Source organism: Coloeus monedula, assembly GCF_965178545.1.
Source record: "Coloeus monedula genome assembly, chromosome: 12".
In the NCBI taxonomy this organism is placed as follows: domain Eukaryota; kingdom Metazoa; phylum Chordata; class Aves; order Passeriformes; family Corvidae; genus Coloeus; species Coloeus monedula.
The window spans coordinates 2847394-2869564 of NC_138792.1; the positions used below are offsets into that span (position 1 = coordinate 2847394).

The 22171-nt window shown below is 38.2% G+C and overlaps 1 protein-coding gene across 3 annotated transcripts in view; it reads right to left on the reverse strand.

Moving 5' to 3' along the window:
- The window catches only part of ATRX (ATRX chromatin remodeler), a 66084-nt gene that overhangs the window by 14066 nt on the left and 29847 nt on the right, over nucleotides 1-22171 (reverse strand). For all 3 annotated transcript variants that reach the window (XM_082289565.1, XM_082289564.1, XM_082289563.1), the window contains 16 exons: nucleotides 16503-16633; nucleotides 15784-15996; nucleotides 14146-14239; nucleotides 13521-13629; nucleotides 12714-12893; nucleotides 12201-12342; nucleotides 11706-11815; nucleotides 9643-9789; nucleotides 9267-9444; nucleotides 4145-4282; nucleotides 3756-3931; nucleotides 2652-2769; nucleotides 1930-2060; nucleotides 1548-1636; nucleotides 1222-1391; nucleotides 143-296 (listed from right to left, as the gene is read on the reverse strand). In XM_082289565.1, the coding sequence (XP_082145691.1) occupies nucleotides 143-296; nucleotides 1222-1391; nucleotides 1548-1636; nucleotides 1930-2060; nucleotides 2652-2769; nucleotides 3756-3931; nucleotides 4145-4282; nucleotides 9267-9444; nucleotides 9643-9789; nucleotides 11706-11815; nucleotides 12201-12342; nucleotides 12714-12893; nucleotides 13521-13629; nucleotides 14146-14239; nucleotides 15784-15996; nucleotides 16503-16633 (2280 nt within the window). The remainder of the gene's footprint in view (nucleotides 1-142; nucleotides 297-1221; nucleotides 1392-1547; nucleotides 1637-1929; nucleotides 2061-2651; nucleotides 2770-3755; nucleotides 3932-4144; nucleotides 4283-9266; nucleotides 9445-9642; nucleotides 9790-11705; nucleotides 11816-12200; nucleotides 12343-12713; nucleotides 12894-13520; nucleotides 13630-14145; nucleotides 14240-15783; nucleotides 15997-16502; nucleotides 16634-22171) is intronic.

Here is a 22171-nt window from a genome sequence, read left to right on the forward strand (position 1 = left end):
TGGGAAGACTCCCTGACAAAAGTGAGTGTAACATGCTTGTCTGCTTCAGAAAACAGCCACAGCAGAACGAGGAATGGATGGGGAACACTGTCAGACTAATATATTCATAAAGTCTTCAATAACAGGTCCAGAACTGACTTACACTTTGTCTCCCAGCTCCTCTGCCATTCGAAGAATTTCAAAGAGAAGCACCATCTTCCCAGAATGTTCCAACACCTCAGCATCTGCATCAGTGACAAAATCTTTGTACCAGTCTGGAGCTGGGCTACCAGGATTGGAGGATGATGTAGCTTTGCCTATTAAAAAAACCAAAGAAATAAAAATCGAAGATGAGAACATGGTCATCATTTAATTGCTCTGAGTGTCTGAACTACAGAATTGTTCCTTCATTAACTGATATGAGAAGAGTTAAAGAGGCAAAAAACCCCCAGGTTTTGCACTATCAGCAATTACAAGGCTGCACAAGAGTTAAATACTTAAGTGATGCAGAGACAGAAACTCATCCTGACTATAATGTAATTCCTCTAACACATTAAATCTCTGTGTGTAAAAGTTTTACATACACACCCTCCCCCCCCCCCCACATTTACAGTATGTTTGTCACTGGGATGGGGACAAAACAAAAGATTTCTCACCTGAGCTGTCCCCAGAAATTTGAAGTACTTAGGGAAAAGGATTAGACACACGAGATAAAAGAATCAGAAAATTGTCTCTGTGATTCCAGATACAAGACAAAAGCTAGATTATTACAGGAAAAAACCAAAAATTAAGTGTGCAGCTGTAAGAAGTTTGAGTAACAACTTTAAAAAGGTCTTGTATTCCTGCTGCATTGGATCTGCTTGCTCAGCATCCAATTCAAATTCCAGATGCAACAAATTATTGCACATATATTTCCTAATCTTTCCATTAATCTTCCAGCAATATGTTTCAAAAAGTTGAAAAGCAGCACAGTTCTTCTTAAACTTACATAATTTTGTACTTCTGAATTAAAAAATTTCACTGTGCAGCTTCCCTGCCTCAAAACGCCCAAGTGCTAAATTGATGCCCCTTGTTTTTCCAGGACAAATACATTTATCCTGGATACATTTCCAGGATAAATTAGAAGTACGGAATTAAGGAATTTGCCATTCTGCCATCCAGCACAATTCCTGACAGCCCTCTCAAATTGCCTTTTGCAAAATGAAGCTGCCTCACATTTTCACCACTCTGTATTATCCTCACCTTCATCTGACTTTGTTGATGCAGGGTTGTTTGTAAGATCTTCCACATTTCCTTCCCCACCTCCACGAGATCTTGAATTCCAGACTTTAATGACTTCAACATCATTATCACTGCCACTTCCACTTGAGCTACACTCTTTCTTCATCTTTTTCCCCTTGGATTTTTTTTTCCTAAAAAGCAACATTATACACCCCATGACTTTTTTTTTTAAATCCCACTGCAAGAAAACGTATTCTAACATACATAAACTAAACATCCACTTTATAGAAATCACTTCAGTTCTGTAAGGGAAACCACACCAACAAACAAAATAAAAGCTCAATTACTTTGCATAATCATCAGAACTTAAGCTCATGGAAGTTTCATCGGAATCTGAAGCTATGAAGTCATCCATGCTGTCTTCATCAAAATAGCCCTCAAAAAGAGAAAAAACAGAAATTATTAAGTGTGTTCATCCAGAAGCTTTTATTAAATCTTTAGCCATCTGCTTACTCTTCATTTAAACAATGGTAAGTTCTACAAAGGCCTGGCCTTGCAAAATGTTTTAAGAATGACAACATACCCAGCAAGAAAAATATAACAAAACCAGCAGCAAAATGACCCCACAGCAACAAAGATTTCCATTAACTTGACGAAACTTTACCTAGAGTTTGGCAGAGCTTATTTGGAAAGTTCTCAAGTGAGAGTATTTTGATATATCTAATTTACCTTATTTTCTTTGCTAATATAATCCAGCTGCAAACACCAAGGGTGAGTCCAGATTCTGCTCAACATCTGGAAATCCTGGAATAGTTTAGCTCCAGCTTTGCCTCTTCCACCTTCATTTCCACCACCTACACCTGACAATAAAGTTCAGGTTTTAGAGTGAGCCCTGAAGTGAGTTTGCCACACAGTGCTCCCCTTCCAAGAGCCCGTCAGTGCAGATCTGAGTGCTCTTTCCAGCTGCACATCACACTGTAACATCTCTTGTAAAAGGGCTCAAATTACTCAGTCACAGCCATTTTTTCTCCTAGTTAAAGCTGTCCAAATTAGTTTTTCCCCTTCTTCTTGATAATGAGAAACATGATTATATATTTTACATAAAAGCACATTGCTCCCCAGTACAGGAATGTATACAAATCCTCCTAAAAAGACAGACATGTCTATTTAGGTTTTGTAAAAGAAGCCCAAGATGGAAAACACAAAATAACATTTGCATTTAGGTTTCAATGAATCTGGCCAACTAATTTGACCTACCTTTAATGACCTGTAATGCTGCAGTATTCTACTACAAAACAAAACTAAAAAACCCCAGACTATTTGTTTGCTGTCCAAGCACTTTAGTGCATGGTATAATGTTCAGAAAGTTGATTTTCACCTACCAATTGTGGCAAAATGCCCCTTATTAAATGCCATCAGTGTTGTCCCCAGGGAGAGCTGCAGGAACATACCTGTCAAATGATCCAGGTAATACTGGTACAGCTTGCACTGGATCGGGGTCATCCGCACCTCGAGCACGTACTCATATTTGGGGGGCAGGAACTTTGTTAATGCTGTGTAATCTTTCCTCTGCAATTTTACAAACAGTGCTTCAGTCACAGAAACATGGGAACGACTCCTGAGAGCTTCAGGACTTGTGGCATCTCAAAGGACAAAGCACTGTGGATCAGTGACAGTGATTCTGGTGCTTTCCAGCCACACAGTGGGAAAATCTGGGCCAGTAAATACAGTTCACCACAGGCCCTGCAGCAGAAACACACCTGCCCCACTCAGGTGCTTGTCACACCCAAGTCTATGACCTGCAAAGCCCATGGCCAGTTCCAAGTCCTTGCAAAGTTCACTGCAACTCCAGGAGCTGCTCTGGGAACTACTTTCGGGGGTTTTTTTTAGAATACTAAACCCCAATTTTACTTCTGTTTTGGGTTTTTTTGACTCTTACACTACTCTGTCTCTCCATTCACCCAAAGACCACAAGAGAGCTGCTCTCTATGGACAGGATCTGTTCTGCACTGGTGCAGGGAGAAAATCATTTCATCCAATGCTTTTTTTATCTAAGGTCTATAAGGTAATGAGTTCTTCACCCTTTTGAACCTGAATAATTTTCCTTCTCTCTTGTTTTCTGCTGTTCTGATTCTCACAGATCAGAAAAAATACATATTCAGAAACAACTGACAAGCTATGGACCAGCAACTTTCTGTGCAGACTTTAAGGCAGCTCTTAAATGTGCATATGGAATTAAAAAAAGAGTATTTCAAAGCAACTCATATCCTACTCTATCATAAAATGCTCTTGTCTCCTAGCAGGAAACAGCTGTATTCTCTAATACTTGTATTTTAGAATACACTGACATTTGGAGAAAAACTATGAAGTTTATCTAATCCCAAAGAAGGCAGAGATCTAACAATCAGTGAAAAATACTAAAGTTAGAAGATTTATGGAGCTCTCAAATCAGAAGTTTACAGGCCTTTGGGTGCTTTTATCAGAGGGAGATGAAATAACTCCTCTCCTTCCCTGCAGTTAAATGAAGTGATGAGTTAGGGACAAACTGTTCTTACCTGAACACAGCCAGCCAACATCTCATAGAGGATGTGAGCACGTTTCTTCATCACTCTGACATCCACCAGAGTGGAGTCTGCGCACTGACCGTTCTGGATGGGATTGATGAATCGATTCCGGAATTCCTTAATTGAGCCAAGCAAATTCTCCTTAATGAAGTTAACCATGCAGTGATCTAGGAGAAAAAAAAACAGATTTGAGTGGTTCAAAATGGAAAGCACAGTGCTGGGATTAATGCAAACAGAAAATAAATGAGTCACATCTAAATACAGAGAAACGTCGCAGGCAGCTGCACTGTATCAAATTCTTCTCTTCCAATCAAACTAAATATATCTTCTATGGCTGAAAGGCAAATGTGTACTGAAGGAAATAAAAGACAACTACTCACATTCTATAAGATTATTCTGCAGTGGTGTCCCTGTCAGAATTATTCTTCTCCTAGACCGAATAGAATTCATTGCCTTAGAGACTGCAGATGCTTCATTTTTCAATATGTGACCTTCATCACACACCACAAAGTCAGGACCTGGAAAGAAACAAGTTTAAATCTCTCCACAATATTTTATTGCCACAAAGAACCTGAGAGCATGAAGTATCCAAAATTTGTTCTACCAGTGTTACTTAAAGGGTTTTTTAAACTTTTTTTTTGTGTGTTTCATGGTGAGATTTTTTAGCACTTGATTGGGTTCTCACTCAGCTTTTGCACAAGCATTCAGAGTAGCCACTCTGGTGAACTAAAGGTTGTTGCTTGTAAAGTCTTCATGGCAAGGATTAAATTCAGCTTTGCAGTATATTCCTGTTAAAATGGTCTATCCCTGCAGCTGGCTGTACACAGCTGCACCTCCATCCATCCCATCAAAACTCAGTAAAACTCCCTTCTCTCCAGCTTTAGGCTGCCATCTACTGACACTTGGGCAATCCCAAAACACCCAAAAAACAGGTAACCTGAAATTTTTCATCAAGGCAAGAATATCACTAGGGGGACAGAGTGCAATCAGAAGTCTTAGATAATATAAAACAACCAGATTTGATCTGAATTACAGACAAGTGAATTGCCACCTTGCAGCTGAAAGTCACCTCAGGAATGTCCTCAGCCTTCTTCCAGGAGATAAAATATCACTCTGGTTTAAGTGAGCTGCACAAGGAATGTCAAAACCACACCACAACACATTCCCACAGTATGCAAAGCAACTCTAATAATAAGATAAATAATACCCAACTTGGCAGAACAGACTTACACACACTAATTGCTTTCAGATTTAGCACAATTTCTGGAATTTCTTTCCTTGAAAATGAAGTAAAAGATATTCTAGGATCCAACTAGCAACTCAGAAGAAATGTTTTACCAGCTCTAAACCTCACCTCAGTTCCAGCACTCTCAACTCTGAAAGCAGCTCATGACAAGTTGCTGCACCTTGGAGAAAAGCCACCAGTTGGGTTCAGCAATTCAGCTCTAAAAAGGCCAATATTTGAGGAGCAAAGGAGGATTTGTCAGCAAGGACAGTCTAATCTTTTGCAACTTACTGAGAATACTTTTTGTCAGACTAAATTTAAACTGCCTTGTAAAGAACAAAATTAATTCTATGGCAGTGATCAACGACAGAGAATCAATTAACCTCTGACTACTCACATGCCAGTGCCAGACACCTTAATCATGCCATTTTAAGGTGATTTAGAAGTGATCTGAATCTCACATGTGAAAAGAAATAAATCAAGAAGATACTTTTTTCCAAGCAAAAAACCCAAACAAAACAAACCCCAAACTTTTGAAACAAGTCTAGAAGACAATTCTGAAAATCCACATATGAATTCCAAATGCACTTAGGCTTGTTCAAGCCAATGTATTTCTGAATTTTCCCATCTGCCACAGAAACATTTCCCCGTATTATTTCATGACTTTTGTACCTTCCCAGTTTTGACAGCATGAAAAACAGAGTGGCTACACACAAAGCCTTCCTTTAATTTTATATAACCATCTCCAGCAGGGACAGATCCTTTCTCTAGTCCTCATTTCATTAAAGACTGTGATTCATTCACATGAAGTTAGAGAAATTAAATTACAAAACCATCTCAAAACCTGTTGTTTAGAGTAAGTGAATGACAGTAAAAATATGAAAAAACCCCAATCTTAGTACAATTATTCATGGTTTGTTTGGCAGGCATGTAGCACTGATATCTTGAACTAACATCTTGGCTATAGTTCAGCAGCAGGGATTTTCATAAATGTGTGGAATTTTTCCCTTGTTCTTAAAAAACACAAATGCAAATCATTATGGACAGAACATTCCTCAAAATATGATAACGAATGTAAAACTTAAAGGGACCTCAGGGGATCATTTAGATCATTTTCTCCATCTGAGATAAGGGTTATGAGAAAGGGACAGACCTGACAGAAGTGGGAAACTCCACAGCCTCTCTTGCTAAAACACTGTGCAATAATACCCAAGCTGCTGCAAATCTGAATAAATTCTGCCCTTTCCTTCCCCCAAATGATGTCAAAACCAACTGATAACACTCCTTTCATTAACCAGCTTCTAAATGGTGGAAAATGTGTCAGTTTAGTTGGTTTTTTTCTAGGCTAAACAGCCCTACTCATGCAATCTTTCCTTACAGTCTTCACCTTCTCATCCTTACTGTACTTGCACATGTTAATATATTGAAATATATAAATGAGAGATATATAGAGGTATATATACACAGTTCTGTTCCTCTGAAGTCTACAAGAACTTTATACAACTGTCATTTAAAGAGCAGTTTCCAAGTTAAACAGTGAGAGAATTTTTTTGAGTAGCAACAAGTAAAAAAAAAAAAGTTATTGAAGTGCTACAAGCAGAGCACAGCAGTGATCAATAACCAACAGCCCTTCAGCAATGGCACAAAGCAGCCTGGAAAACCTGCATGTGTATATAATCCTGCCATTCTTCCACGTAGCAGAGCTGGGTAATTAATGAAATCACTTCTCCACCCATAAACTTTGGCTAAACCTTCCCCCTCTGGTCCCCTTAACAATGCAACACAAGCTTCACATATATTATATGTCTTACCCCAGAAGTATTCACCAGACACATCTCATTAAATTAGCACTTAAATACCAAATTTGCAGCTTTTTAAATGGGAAATGCTCTCAGAGGCCAAGGTTTCCCCATCTCCAGTCCCAGCAGCAAGCCAGCACATGGCTTTCTCCTGCACCGGAACCTGCAACTGTCCATGCTGACTCACCAAGAGAGCAAAAATCAAATGAGAATCTTGCAATGCACATTCTCATCCATTTAGCCAATCCAAATGGCTCCAAAAATTAGTGGGTAGCAACACATGGACATTTCTATCTTTTGGCAATTAGTTAAAATATAGAAAGAGATGAGGCAACATGAAACGCACTCAAGTTGTGCCAGGAGAGGTTCAGGTTGGGTATTAGGAAAAATTTCTTCACTGAGAGTGGTTAAGCATGGAAGGAGCTGCCCAGGGAGTCACCATCCCTGAAGTGTTCAGAAAATGAGTAGATGTGGAAGATCATGGCACAGTTTAGTGGACATGAGTCTGCACTTGATCTTGGAGGTCTTTTCCAACCTTCAAGTTTCCATGACTCTAAAAAAATAATTAAGGAGTTATTTCAAGGTTGACTTTCCTAGTGGTCTGATTCCCTCCTACCAACCAGTCCTAGAAGAGAAGAGAAGAGGAGGCTCCATGTTCATATGGAATTATTCAGAATCTGTAAGGTTCAGTGGGCTGCAGCTTCCAAACCCAATTAAATCTACACAAAGTCCATGACCTAATCCCAAACCCTGCTCTGTCCCAGTGTCTGAAGAGGTCTGGAAGGAGAACAGGAACACAGCAGGGTAAAAGCATGGGATGGGACAGGGCACATTACACTGGTCACTGTCTCCTCCTAGCACTGCTCTGTCCAACATCCCAGAGTTCAGCATTTTTGGGGTTACACAAACACAAATCCATGAAGGGACAGTGCTGCTGGAAAGACACATGGTAACAACCCTAATGTTTGCCCTTCCTTACACTTTCCACCAGGAAAAACTCCCACAACAATCAATCACTGTATAACACTATTTCATCACTGCACCAGAACATGACCCACTGAGCACGAAATTACTGTCCTGTCACCACTACTTTGACACAGCAATTCACACCTTTTATCCCTTTGCTTTGACTTTCCTGGCAATATTCTCAATAAATGCAATATCCTGAGAAAATCAGATACAGAATAGCACTGACAGCACAGGGTTCCCCCCCTCTTTTTTGGTGTTTGGTTTATTGTTGGGGTTTTTTTTGTTCTCAGTAACTACAGCTTAGGTAGGAGGAGTCAAAAAACCCATTGGCAAGAAGTACATTTCCTTCACTGCTTAAATAATGTGTGTGGAATCAACACATATATCAACAAAAATAGTTCATCAGCTGCTGCACTGGAGCTTCCCTGACTCCACAGCCACTGTAGGACTTAGTCAAGCTGGCAGAAAATTAATGTTTTAGCTGCTCAAGCAGCCTTTCTGCAGAGCTGGAGATGCCAATTCCACTTGGCCAATGCCAATAACCACAAAGTTACTTCTCCCCTTAAAATAATCTCTTTGTCTGTTAGAATAGAATTCACAGCCCTGCTTTAGTAGGAAACTTCACAAAATCAAGCTCACCAAGTACAGTTATCAATCAGAAAGAGGGAAAAAAATAAAATCAATCACAGACTGTCAATGTAAAGTCCAGTCAGATAATTAAGATCCAAAACCCACCTCCATTTACTTTGCCTTCCATATCTGCATTCTCAAGGAGAAATACCAACAGTACAGCAAAGGTGCCTTTTAAAAGCAGTTTTTAAGACATCCTGCATAACCCTAAGTTATTTTCAGGTATCAGCTGCCAGTTCAGAATTTGCAAGGAAATTTTGCTATTATGGTGAACCCTCCTAATCCTAAAATTTTTACTCCTTTTTGGTGACCACCTGAGAAATCAGTTATATTAACTTGGAATACTTTCAAGTGCTTCCATACATGTTGACAATAAGTTTGCTCAGTTCAGCTCAGCTCAAAGCAGACATCTGTTTCTCAAGACTGAAAAAATAATTACCTGCTTTATCTGCATTCCGTTAATTAGCGCTTCATTAACACTTGTTTTTTCACACTTCTAAGGTACACTGTCTACTATTTTCATGTGTAGCTGCACCCTTAATGGTAAATTTCCATCAGGGACAAAACAGCTTGTGGTTGTAACAAATTAACAGATTAAAACAGCCTTGGATCCCCAATAGACACCTCAAATTACTTCGCAAAGGAAGCAATGCTAGCAAATAAGAATACTTAATAAGAGAAGTTTCCAGAATATATTCCTTGTATTTGATGTAATAGAAAAGACTATTACAGAAATCTATTTACAAAAGCAGATGGGGGAGATTCTGCACAAATTTCTGTAACTCAGCAAAAGCCAACAAAAAAAATCTGATTTTTCTTTCCTCATATACATACACCTGGGAAGTACAATCTATACAGCCTGTATTAATTTTCACTTACCTGGGTCGACTAAAGCTTTATTAAATATTTCTTTAAGTTTTCTACTCTTCACATTCCTGCCTTGGGCCAGATTTCGGTACATCTCGTAGCCAATGATCATCACACCTCCCTCGTCCTGCCAGTGCTGCAGCATGTAGCTCCTCTCCTGAGGCCTTTTCACAGTTGCCAGCTCACAGACCTTCCAAAGGGGGGGAAAAAAAAAAGCTTTAATTACTCTTAAAATACTCAAAGAATGGTGCAACTTTTAATACTTACAACATATGAAGTAGAATTTTCACATAAAGTGCATTCCTTAGCCTGTACTCTGAGTGGTGGAACTTCCCAATTATGCAAATCATTCAGTTATTTCATGAAGAACTCTTTTTAAGCCTTTTACCTCTAGTCTTTCCTCATCTTCCAAACCTTCTTGCCATTTTTCAAACTCATTCAGCCAGTTCAAGGCAGTGTTGAGTGGACACACGACCAGAGCTGTCCGAAAATCCAGTTTGTCACATAGCAAGACTGTGTGGAGAAAACTTACTACCTGCAAGAGAAAAAAACAAGCAGAACACCAAATAAACACCAGGAAAGAAAGATAGATGTATCTATTCAATTATGTAATTAAATTACCAACAACAGCCTTGTTTAAATATGTTTTTCCTGTTTTAACTCACTGGTTAAAATTTCATACAGGTGTTTTTGGAGTTCATACACTCCTTACTCTGTGTTACATGGCTGCACACATCCTTCACATACTGAGATCCACTTTTGAACTGCTGAAGGATTTCATAAATAGAGAACCTTCCCTTTACATCTCACCAATCATTTTCATAAATTAATTATTTCTATCAGGTCATTTTTAAGCTTTCCCCCAACACTCGCCCCAAACACAAAATAAATTCACAGTCAAAGTTTCTCAAAAGTGAACTTCAGTCTTAAAGCAGTTTCTCACACTTGATTTTCAAGGTATTTCAAAGCAAATTCTCTCAGAAGAGCTCTGCAGCAGGTTATGGCAATGTTTTCCAAGGATTCACCCTGCAGCCACCCTAGCTGTATGTTGCACATGACAACACCTCCTTGAGGCCTGGAAAAAACCCAAAAATCTTTTGGTGTCACTCAGTGTTCCTGCTGGGCTGCCTGCTTTGAGCAGCAGCAAACAAAGGCAGGATTAGAAAAGAGTCAGCAAATCCATGGCAGCTCCAGCTCTCCCACTGGACTTTTAATGCACAACAGCAGAAGCTCCTTCTGCATAAAATCTTGGTATCTGGCAACTCTGATTTAATAGATTGTTCAGAGGAATTTCAAACTGCATGACCGTGCTTGGAACACTGGGCAACAAAGTGCTTTTGAAACAAAAGGAGTTACTGGTTGTTCTGTGGTAAGACAAAACTACTCAGGAAGATTCATGACCAAAGTCCTCTGTCCTGGCCAGCAAGTCCCCAGCTGCCTGATTTCCCTGATCTCTTTGCAGTTTGCAAAGTCCCCTAGAACTCGTGGTGGTTCAGCTCTTTTAAGATCTAAACAGCAAATGGCATCACAGAGCACAGCAGAGTGACTGGCAGATGGACACATGCAGAAAAAACCAACTACCTCAGCTTCAAACACCAGCCTTAAAAATGGGTTATATTGATATATGTTTCTAACTATGGCTTTTTCTTTGATTATCAAGAAGTTGCAGCCAAAATTAGTGTCATTAACACATCTGGATCACTATGAAAATACCTTCTGCTGTGAAGTATTTAATCAAACTATATGGTGTAAAAGTGTAGGTGTAAAAAGTCCCCTTCACAACAGTTCTGCAAAGCATTGCAAATCTCCACTAAAAGGTGTGATTATCCCATCCACAGCAGTTCTGCAAAGCATTGCAAATCTCCACTAAAAGGTGTGATTTAACTCCTGAAGAACCACACCACCTAAGCTAGAATCAAGTGTGAAAAATACACCTTTCAAAGGTGATTTTCAAAGTGTTCTGTAGAACTACAGACTGTCAGAATACTGTGTCTGTCACTCCAATTTCCCTAAACAAAGCAAATTTTTATATTTGCTGGAGCTGGAGTTAAAAACCTGCTGTGCACCAGCACCAACCACAGTTGCAGCTTGGTTTGCCTGAACTGGTCATACCACGAGTGACCTCGGTCCCTCTGATCATCCTCAGCTTTGTTTCACTCCAAAAACCCCCACAAACCCACCAGCATCTGACTTTAGAAATAAAGTCTGGCATTACAAAATAAAAACAACCAAATCTGATAAACTTGTACTTTATCAGCAGCAAATGAATTTAAAAACAGTCAAGGAAATAAACCACTTAAGAGAAAACGAATGAGGAAGATAGTAAAAACCACAACCTGCTTACAATTATCACACTGTCTTAGGTTCCTTGAGCCTCTCTCCTACCAGCTGTATTTATTTTCTTGTTCTGAGTTGCAAGGGAGCTACACAGAAATCAATTTTGTTTCTTACCTGTAACGTTTTCCCCAGGCCCATACAGTGAGCAAGAATGCAGCCAGAGCCAGGAGATGTCTTGGTTTTTTTTACAGATTCACAACAGCAATCCCACATGAACTGAACACCTGAAGGAAATAATTGAAGTTTTCTGATTAAACATTCACTTTATTAAAGTTCACCTGATAAGAGACAGCTGTGATCACTGAGATCATGATAACTCTTAGGAAAGCAGCTGTCAGGATAATTATTGATTCATTTCTGTCCAGTGGGTTGTATGTGGGATGATCTTTGTCTTGAATTTGATTATATTCACAGTTTCTCTCAAGATGTGGCAACTGGGTTGGAAAACATTACTGTGAGGATGCAGATTGACGGATCTTGGGGACAAGGAGAAGAGAAAACGTTCTGGTTTTACCTGCCAAGGAGTTTTTATTCTAATTCAGTCTGCATAAAGTGCTGTGCCCCTGGAGAGAAAAATGTAAATTTTTTTCCTTTAAAGTCTTCCCTTACCATCTACTTGGTGTGGTTTCAGTTTGGTCACTATACTCCTGTGAACCTGCACTAATGGTTCTTTGGTTTCTTCATCTTCATCTAAAACCAGCTTGGTTGTAATGGGACATTTCAGAGGTGAAGCATCTTCGATCTCTATCACCTGCAAACAGAACCAGGGCACCAGAGGAATATTCTCACGTGAATAACATCCAGCATCTGAGACACATCAGAACTGGAAGTCATAATTTATTTAGTAAAAAGAAGCTTTCAATTCTTTACTGCCTCACAACTTACTCTGGCACTGAAGTGAAGCAGCAGGGAACTGAAACAACTTTCTAAAGATCTCAGCATCAAATAAAACTTACCAAGGTCAACCTGCAGGAAACTGCAGATAAAACTTGTGGCTTACAAGGCTGCATGTAAGCAGTTTTCAAAAATTACCCATCAAATTACACTGAGGTTGAAATTTATCATCATAAACATAATCAGGAATTCAAGTTCACAGAATTTTACAGAGAAATCAGACCATACCTCTCTCAATTTCTCTCTCTCCCGTTCTCTCTCTGCTATACGTTTTCTTCTTTCTTCTTCTTCTTTAAGTGCATTTTGTGTTTCTGTTCGAAGTTTATCATCTTTAATGATTTTTCTTATTTTCTTCCTGCCTTTTCCAGGAGACTTTGAGTCATCATTGTCCTCATTCTCGGAGTTACTCTATTAGAAATTAAATAAAGTACACATTAGCTAGAAAATTATGGCACAGACCATCAAACCCTTCTTTCTTAGACAAGCTCCCAGAAATTCTTATACGCACAGGTGAAGTTCAGCTAACAAGAAAAAAGATATCTTTTTTAAAAGTCTGACAAAAGAAGTGCCACCTTAACTGTAATGTATTCTGAGATACCAAAGATAAGCCCTGCTGTGCAAAGGCAGTACTGAAGGCATTGTTATCATTTAATAGTTGCTAATGATTATTAATAAAGCATTTCTTTTCTGTTATACTGGTGCTAAATCAGATCAGCCCTTACCTCCACCACACAGGACAAGAAACCCCAACACTACTAGAGTTTTAATCTACAATTTGTCTCACCTACATTTAGATTAAAAATTCCATTTACTTCAATATCAAGCATTTTTATCAAGATGTAGACAGGAAAAGTTTTTAGTTAAACAATGTTTTACCTCCACAATGGTGGCACTTTATAAATTTTAGCCTGAACTGACACTGAGAAAAGTTTTAATTTTTTACTGTCCTTTGTGCAGAGCTGTTTGAGATACCCTGAGCAGCTGGCAGAAGAGACAGCAACTCCCCATTTATTCCTTCAAAGCATGATACAGCACCTTATTCTCATTTTCACTTGACGAATCCTCCTGAACCTTTATCCTCCTTCTTTTCTTTTTCTGTTTGTAGCTGCGCTGGTTTTCTTCTGCCTCAGCTTTTTTGGCAGATCTATTAAAATACAAAAAGGCAATATTATTGATAAACTATAATAATCCACTGCCTTGCTGAAAAACAATGGTAAAGAAGTACTACATCATTAATTAATAAAATATGCACTCCTTTTGTGCAGTTAGGGCTGACTTGCAAATTCCTTCCTGCCCCTCAGCCCACTGGACACACACAGCAATGAGAAAACCCTACAGAATCTCAAAACTGTCAAGCAGTAGTTTTATACTGCAATCCACCAGTTGACAGTGTGTATTTGACATAAAAATGTCAATTTTTTTGTTCATCTTTTCTTGTACTGGCTCATCAAATTGTTGTGTACCCCCCACTGTGGTACAAATTCAAAACTCCCCCATTTGCTGCAAAATAAATTAATGTTCTATAATTCCTATAGATAAGTATCATCAGGGGTTTTAAGAACTGCTCCAAAGTGTTTAACTTTTACAATCTCCCTGCCTAAACTGTTTTATTAAAACCCCAAATACACACAGGGTAAGCACAGTTCAGTTTTATTCATACCTTGTCCTTGGTCGTTGGTCATCCTCAGACTCACTGACCTCCTCACTCACTGCAGACTCGTGGAACTCGGAGTCATTTGAGTCATCACTGCTCACTTGAAAAAGAAACCAGCATTTATTTCATGGTGAGCATCGCTGCAAAGCCAGCAGCTCCTCACTGTACAACAAACTGGTTAAGAGCAACAAGCACTGCCAAGGTTTCAGACAATATGGGACCCATTAAACCCACATTTATAAGGAGCAAGAGGGATAAAAGGGGTACAGAGAAGAAAAGGTTAAAATTTAAGCACTAGCTGAGTCCTGGTGGATGGTTTATTGTGCCAACAAGCCTTGAGGTCTTTATGCATGAACATCTACATTTATTTTACAAGCAAATGAGAGAGTGCATTATATGATGGAGGAGAACCGTGGGGAGCAGTATGGAACTTCAGAAAACAAAAGATGATTTTTAGTTGAACAGAAGCTTTTGTTTCAAATGCTCTACATGTCATTTTATAGCCATACTTCAAGAAAGGACCCATATTTACTAACAACATATGAAATTACATCACTGCATTTATGGATTGGCATTTCTTCAGGTAATGCAAGCTCAAAACTGCCTCAAAAAGCAATTAAAAATGCGCCTTAAAAAGCAGCATTAGCAATACTCTCCTAAGCACTTTGAGGAGCTAGCAGTGGCATTTTTAGGTAATTAAGACACCAGCATGGCATTTAACACCTTTAATTTCAGCTTGACCTTGAACACAGTGGAAAGTTCAATTGTTTTCTGAAAGACAAGGCTTAAAACACAGGTTGTTCTGTATACACGGGGAAAGGTAACATTAATAACATAGGGCTAAAAAAGGCAAACTGAAATCAAATACTTTGTTCTGTTTGAGGGCAGTCAGCTACAAAGGTCTGCTAAAGAATCCTGAGCTACCTCTTATTTGCACATTAATTCAAAAGTAATTTAAAGTTATTCCCCCTGAAAGAAATGTTGTAGGTAGAGTTTTAATCCCATATGGAGGAAAAACTGGAATATGCGAACAGATAAAAAGGAGAGTTTTCACAGAGGAAAATGCTGAACAAATCACATTGCATCTTTTATTCTGTGGAAGACCACAAAAGCTGGCTGGCATCAGTGCAACACAGGGAAGCCCAGTGCACTTTTCCTGGCCAGGAAACCCCCACAGGTTCTTTGTTGCTGCCTGCAACAATAAAGCCAGCCCCCAGCCCAGGCTCATTTCACAGTGCCATCTGCTGCTCAGCTCCAGCCTGCTCCACTGGAATCCCAGCATGGACACATTCCTCAGGCACTACTGCCAGTCCAAGAGAGAAATTACTTAAAGGACAAGACTGATTTTCCCAAATTAGACATCCTGGGCTTGCCTGTGCTGTTTAAAATGGATATTCTAAGACTCCACCAGATTAATCCAATTCAGAGGACACAGTAAGTGGAGAGAGCTGCAACTGTATTCAGCATTTCAAACAAAACTATTTATCACACAAAGATAAGGGAATTCTAGATTTCATATACAAGGAAGTTTATACAGGGATTTTAAAATCACAGAGGTTGAGATCTCCATTCTGACAAGCTTTGGACTTATTTTATAGAAGCAAGTACTTTTTAAGACCAAAAAAAGAGATGTGGATTACGTACCTTTCCTTCTATTTCTGCGCTTCCCCCCTTCTTTTTTGTCTTTTGGTTTCACCACCTTTTTTTCTTCTCCAGATTCCCCATCACTCACGGTGAGCTTGTGCCTCAGCAGTCTGTGTCTGTATCTGGGCTTCTTAGATGTTTCTTCTTCCTCTGAATCTGACTCAGAATTACCTTCTTCCTTTTCAGACTTACTGTCTTCCTTTTCATTCTCTCCTGTCACACAGAAGAGTCAGTACCACATACATACCAGTCACTTTCCTATCTTACATAAATTGGGCAAGAATTAAAATCTGAATTAATTTCGGCTAAATCCTGTGCTTTTCCAGGGAATTACAAGCAACAACATACCAGTTTTCTCAAATGTTAAGTATTTCACACTGCCTGAATGCTTGGAATGCCTGTTCCAATGGCTGTGTTAGCCAAATCTCTCCTGGGCACTTGCAGAACTTACTGTTCTGTATAGATTATCCCTCACAAACCCCAAGGACTTCTTAATTGCTTACAAAAATCAGACTGTAACAAAAAAATAAACATACAGCAGATTAAAAGAGATGATAATCCTCATGACCACATACATTGGCCTCTATGTGGCAAATACATATCAACCTCAATAATATTTTTTGCCGAAAGCTTTAACAACCATCATTTTCCCAAGTGACCCTTGAAATCATGACAGGTGCCACAGCACCATTTTGTCCCAGATGCTTTTTGGTGCTTACCATCATCTCCTGTGTTTTCAGTTTGCTTTGCAGGTTTCTTCTTTCCTTCCTCCGGCTGCTCATCTGAAGACGTATCCTCATCAGAGGAAAGATTGGCTTTGATTTCTTCTAAAAGCATTTTCTTGGCAATTCTTTGAAGTAAAACAGAAAACACTATTTATTCCATTGTTCAAGTAAATCGATGAATGACAAGTGTAATCCTACACCATTCAGAACTTCAAAAAAAGGGCTGAAAGCTGAACGAAAAAAAAGACACGTGATGAAAAGTCATTGTGGCAAGACAGGATCTATCAGCAAAAATCTCACACTAAATGTGATGTGTTGACTTGCTTTTAGAAAGCAGGTTTGTATAAAGCTTCTTTAGATGAGAAGTTTCCTGCTTTACAGCAGACTGGAAATGGCTATAAAATGTACAGACTTAGAGATTTCATTTTATTCATGGTCTATCTGGGTAACTAACCACAAGCACTTGCCTTACAGCAACTCTAGCAAAAACCCTTATGTGCTTATACCCAAAAAGTCTGACCAACACTACAGGACCTGAATTTCAGATAAAAATTATCATCTTATTTCCTGCTCCACAAACTCTCCGCTCAGCTTCTCATGGCTTCACTGCAGAACAAGGAAGTTTCCAGCTAATGCACAAGTGACTATGAAAAAATGATTTGTTCACATGCACTTTTAACACAAACATCTTGCCTGAGTCTGTCCAAGGCAGGATATAAAATGGTATGTCAAAAGCACAGGAAAATAGTGGACTTATCAGAGTACTTGTACTTCCAGGAGGAAAAAGGATAAACCAGGTCTTCCTCATCTAAATACCAGGAATACTGTAGTTTTCATTCTGAGGTCATCCATTTTAAATGAAAGATGTGTTTTCTAGGTGAAACCTCATCTGTCTTGCCTTTTGGGAGAATTAATGGATACTGTGTATATACATAGTTCAGGATGGGAAAGCTTTCGCACCAGTCAAAACAACAGCTCAAAACCCATGGAACTGAACCACAATCCAGGCTTCACTTGGGAATAGCAAAGGAACGGGGATCCCTCAAGCAAAGTTGCTTACACACCAGAAAACTGCTTCTACAGAGCACTATAAAATAGGTTTTTAACAACCAATATTTCATTTTCAAGCCTGCAATGTGCCGCCAAAACAAAAGAAATTTTTCTAAGGGAATTTTCCCAAGCTATCTTTCCTGACACTCCACACAGTATTTTCTAATTTTTGAGCAATAGTGTTATTTTTTAAAAACACTCTCACACTAATTTATATTCAGTTATTATTAAAAGATGGAAGCAAAATAGTTTAATAAACATTTCAGACTGTTCAGTGAGTCAGACCATCCATCAGCATCCAAAACACACCCTCCCCCTCTCTCTTGAGAAATGGCTTGTGAAGAAAAAACTGATTAAAACTTTACCAAGCAGTACCCTTGGAGAACTTTAATTCCACATCTATCATGAGATCACAGCATGAACCCAACGAAAACTTACTTAAGTCCACAGAAAAGTAACATCCTCTTCCAAATGCTTTTTGCATTAGGTCCTCCCAGAGGATATTTGGAAAAGGGACTTAGGGTTTGACTGGTTGTTGATTTTTCTAAAACCCAGCACATCATGTTAACAGCAACAGAAATAAACAGCTCCTCATGTAAGAAATTCAGACTATATTTCTTCCATCTCTTAATAGTCAGAACTTTTTCTTCAAAATGAAACCGCTTGGAATGTCACAGGTTGGCTTCCCTTTGACAGCTTTTAACATAAATTATTACCCTTGACTTGTACTCCAGAAAATGCGCAGAGCAGTGCTCTGGCTACTCTTCTTGTTCAACAAAAACCCCAAGTTTTGGAAGAGAAAAAAACCTAAAAGGCCTGGAAAAAAACTGAAATTGAAGCCTGAAAGTCCTGCCTTTGACTTATTTTGGCAAGTGCATTAGCAAAGTTAACACAGCTTGTGGATAGCAACACTTACCTCTATACAAGTCACCTTTAAAAGGCTGACTTTGGTTCTTAGCAAAACAAGACCTTCATTTTTACTTGTTCTTTAATGAAGTATATTTTTAGGAGGAAAAGAATACAGCAAATGTATCTAACACCTAAAAAGACCATGCACAAAATCTACCATCCATAAAGAGAAGATGCTCTCATTTTCCTATTAATCATCAGCATAACCAACAATCAGATTGGGTAAACTGATTAGTTTCTAATTATTTATAATAATATTGATTAAGAAGTTATGGCTACGATACAAAATTAGTCCTATTTTTTATCTAGGATAAAGACTTAACCACTTGCAACCAAACTGAGATGGGACTGTTTGTTAGTGAGAAAAGCTGCATGTTCTTCAACACATTTAATTTAGGCTAAAAATGTGAGACATTATTAAGACGTTCAGGATTTAAAAGATGCCCATTTTTAATTAACTACAGATCTGATAAGAATGGTAAGTGTAAGCAATATTAGACCCAAAGAGATTAAGCCTTGTAAATGCATGTGACAAAATGACTGATGCAACAAATGGCTTATATGAATCAGAATAAATTGAGTACTGGACTCTGGAAGCTGGTTTTATATTAAATTACAATAGTTGTTGACCAGGATAACACCTCGTATTTCTACTTTATGACAAACACATTTAAAGTGATCAGGTTTCTAAGCTAAGAAACTTCACATGGTAGCTTTAACATTTCAGTATTTGCATTAATAGCAGCAAGACAAACAAGCTACGATAGTGTGAAAATCCCCTCACTCACATTGTTCCAGAGAAAACCATGTAAATCAAAAGGGACTGTAATATTTACTCAGGTCAAGGACATAAAGGATTCTTGGCCATTCAGTTGAGCATCACCAACGGATTTAATTAAGAGCCACAGAAAGCCCTATGACCTCCAGCACGGGGTTTTCAGGTAGTAAAAAATAAAGTAAAAAATAAAATAAAAATTTTAAATCCCTGCATTTCACTCATTCCTGCACTGATCTGCTGTGACCTTGAGCATGCCATGTTGCCCCACTCCTATCTAAACTTATCGTGACATTTGTATGAAGGGCACTCTCCCAACACACATTTATACAGTGCCTTACAGAACGGGGCTGCAACCTCAACCAGGACACACAAAACCAACTCTAGAATCAAATAATAGCACATATGCACAATTTTGTATCGACTGGGCTTCAAAGGTATTTCCCCTCTGTAAGGACAACACCAGCAGAATACATTTCTAAATCATGAATTGATTACTATGGATTTTTAAGTTGTGCTAAAAGGAGAGAGTTTTCACAAGACAGGCAAACTGGAAGTTACCCAGGGGTTGCTTAGTTACACTGCAGGACTACTTTAAAAGCTCCTTCAGACATTGCAGAAGAACTGGAACAGTAGGTGCAGCCTCTCATGATGTGGAGTTAAGCCCACATGGTAATTTGCACCACTCTTGTTCATGAATTTCACAGTGCCAATACAATGGACTCTTTTAGAGATTGTTCAAAATCTTGGTGAGACAATGCTACCTACCACTGTAAAAATCACTTTTCTTAAAAAGCCATGATTTTAAATTTTAGTTCATTATTGTGATGTTTCATTACCAATTCGATTACATCAACTCACACTCAGTGTTCATAAATACCTACTAATTATATGTAGAAATAAGGTTGCCTGAAATAAGCCCTTGGGTGGGGGAGGATGGTGGAATGTGGCTAATAAAAGCCACCAGAATTCCAGCTAGAGCACTACTGGCTTAAATGGGCCTTTAGGATACTACTAGAAAATTCAGAACCCTTTAAAATATATTTTAAGAAATTAATATTTGGATGAAATATCATACATGTCTAAAAAAAATGAGTGAAAACTGCCAAACACCTTGTTCTAAATACTGTGCTGTCTTTGTTGGAAGAGGCTGATTTTCAAGCTGTCAGAGTTGTATTAAATTAAATGCTTGGACAAGAAAAACGTTTTACAAAAATTTATTGTAACCATCAAATACTTAAAGGCATTCTGCATTAAATACACTATTAACTTCTTAATAAACAGAACTACTGCAAACATATCAAACAGTACCATTTAAAAGATCAGAAGGACCAATAATAGTTACACAACAGAAGATGAAAGCATACAGCACTGTATGGCATAGTATGACCCACTTGGATATTGCATTTTGGCAAAGATGATTTCAAGACTATTAATATTCATGTCATGCACAACCCCAGGTATGCAAATAACAGAACATCTAAACTAGAGACTTGCAAACAGGAGAGTTCCCACACTACAAACACCCAGCAGGTACTAGGTACCCTCTTTGGCCTGGAAGAAAATAGGCAACTTCTCTGAATCAGTAGGTAAACTATTTAAACACTTTGTGTTGAGTAAACAGAAGAACAAGTTTTTAACTTCTTGAAATTTGTTCCATCTTTTTACAGTTTATAGCTCTGATTTTGGTGCCAAGTACAACACATGATTAAGGTAAAGTCAGACTGCATTACCAGTTAACATGTCTGAAGGTTGACAACACTGTTTATTGACAAAATACCTCTCCATCTCATGAATAGATGTTCAAAAGATCCCCTAAATAAAAACTTAACAAAGAGGCAGCTTCAAAACAAAGTACAGAAACTGATTTTTAAAGCCTGAAGTTATATTACTGTTCATTATCAATTAAGTTCATTCATTTCCCAATATAGCTCGAACTCATGAGTGAGTTCTGTCAAAAAAGCATTGGTGTGGTAAATGCTGAACTTCTGACAAAAGTGTATTGGTTTAGTTATTATTGACCAAAAACTCAAAAAGCAAAAAAAAAAGGAAGAAAAAAAAATTTAAAATAATTAAAACAGGACTGAAATGAAAACAGAATTTAAAAAAATCTTGTTATACCAAAGTTTACATGTTCTGCTTATGACCCTGTGCTGTCAAGTCCCTAAAAAGCATCTTTCTTTAAATAGCTGAATTACTGGGTTAAATTTGATGACTAAAAACACACAAGAACTAATTCAGCAGCAGCATTTTGATGCCAAACTGAGGTCCGTAAAGGATATAAAACAGTGTTTTTAAAATTTACTTCAGCCACATATCCAAACATACAACTCTGTGAAACAAGGATTCCACGTTCTAAACTAGTAAGGCTCAGAAGCAGAAAAAGACTCCACCAGCAACTGGTCCCACACATGCTATATGGCCAAAACAACAAAAAAAATCAGTTTCTGAAATACTATATAAAAATTTGTTGAACAGCTCTTCAGTCTAACTACAGTGACTTCCAAAAAGAAACTGTGGCTTGGAGCTGAGCAATACTTCATGTTGTGCATTTACTCCTTAGGAAATGAAGCTTTTACATTTCTAGCCAGCTAATTTTGATAAGCTACAACGTTACTGGTAAAATATGACATGTCTTAGCTAACTGTATCTTACAGAGATTCTCTTTTATTGATTTCAAAACTGAAGCAATACATGTAAGCCACAATTCTGAAAATATCTATGCAAAGACTTAAAATATATAATCAGTATCTTTCATACCAGTTGAGCCTATGCACAGTGCTTGTAGAATCATGGCCTTAACTCACATTAGTCACTTTAGGTACTTTTTAGTGGATTAAAACTCAGTTGAATTAACAGCTGAAAATATCTAATATGGTTTTCCCCACATTTGTGCTTTCTCTTTATTGAGAAAAGTGTTTCAATTAAA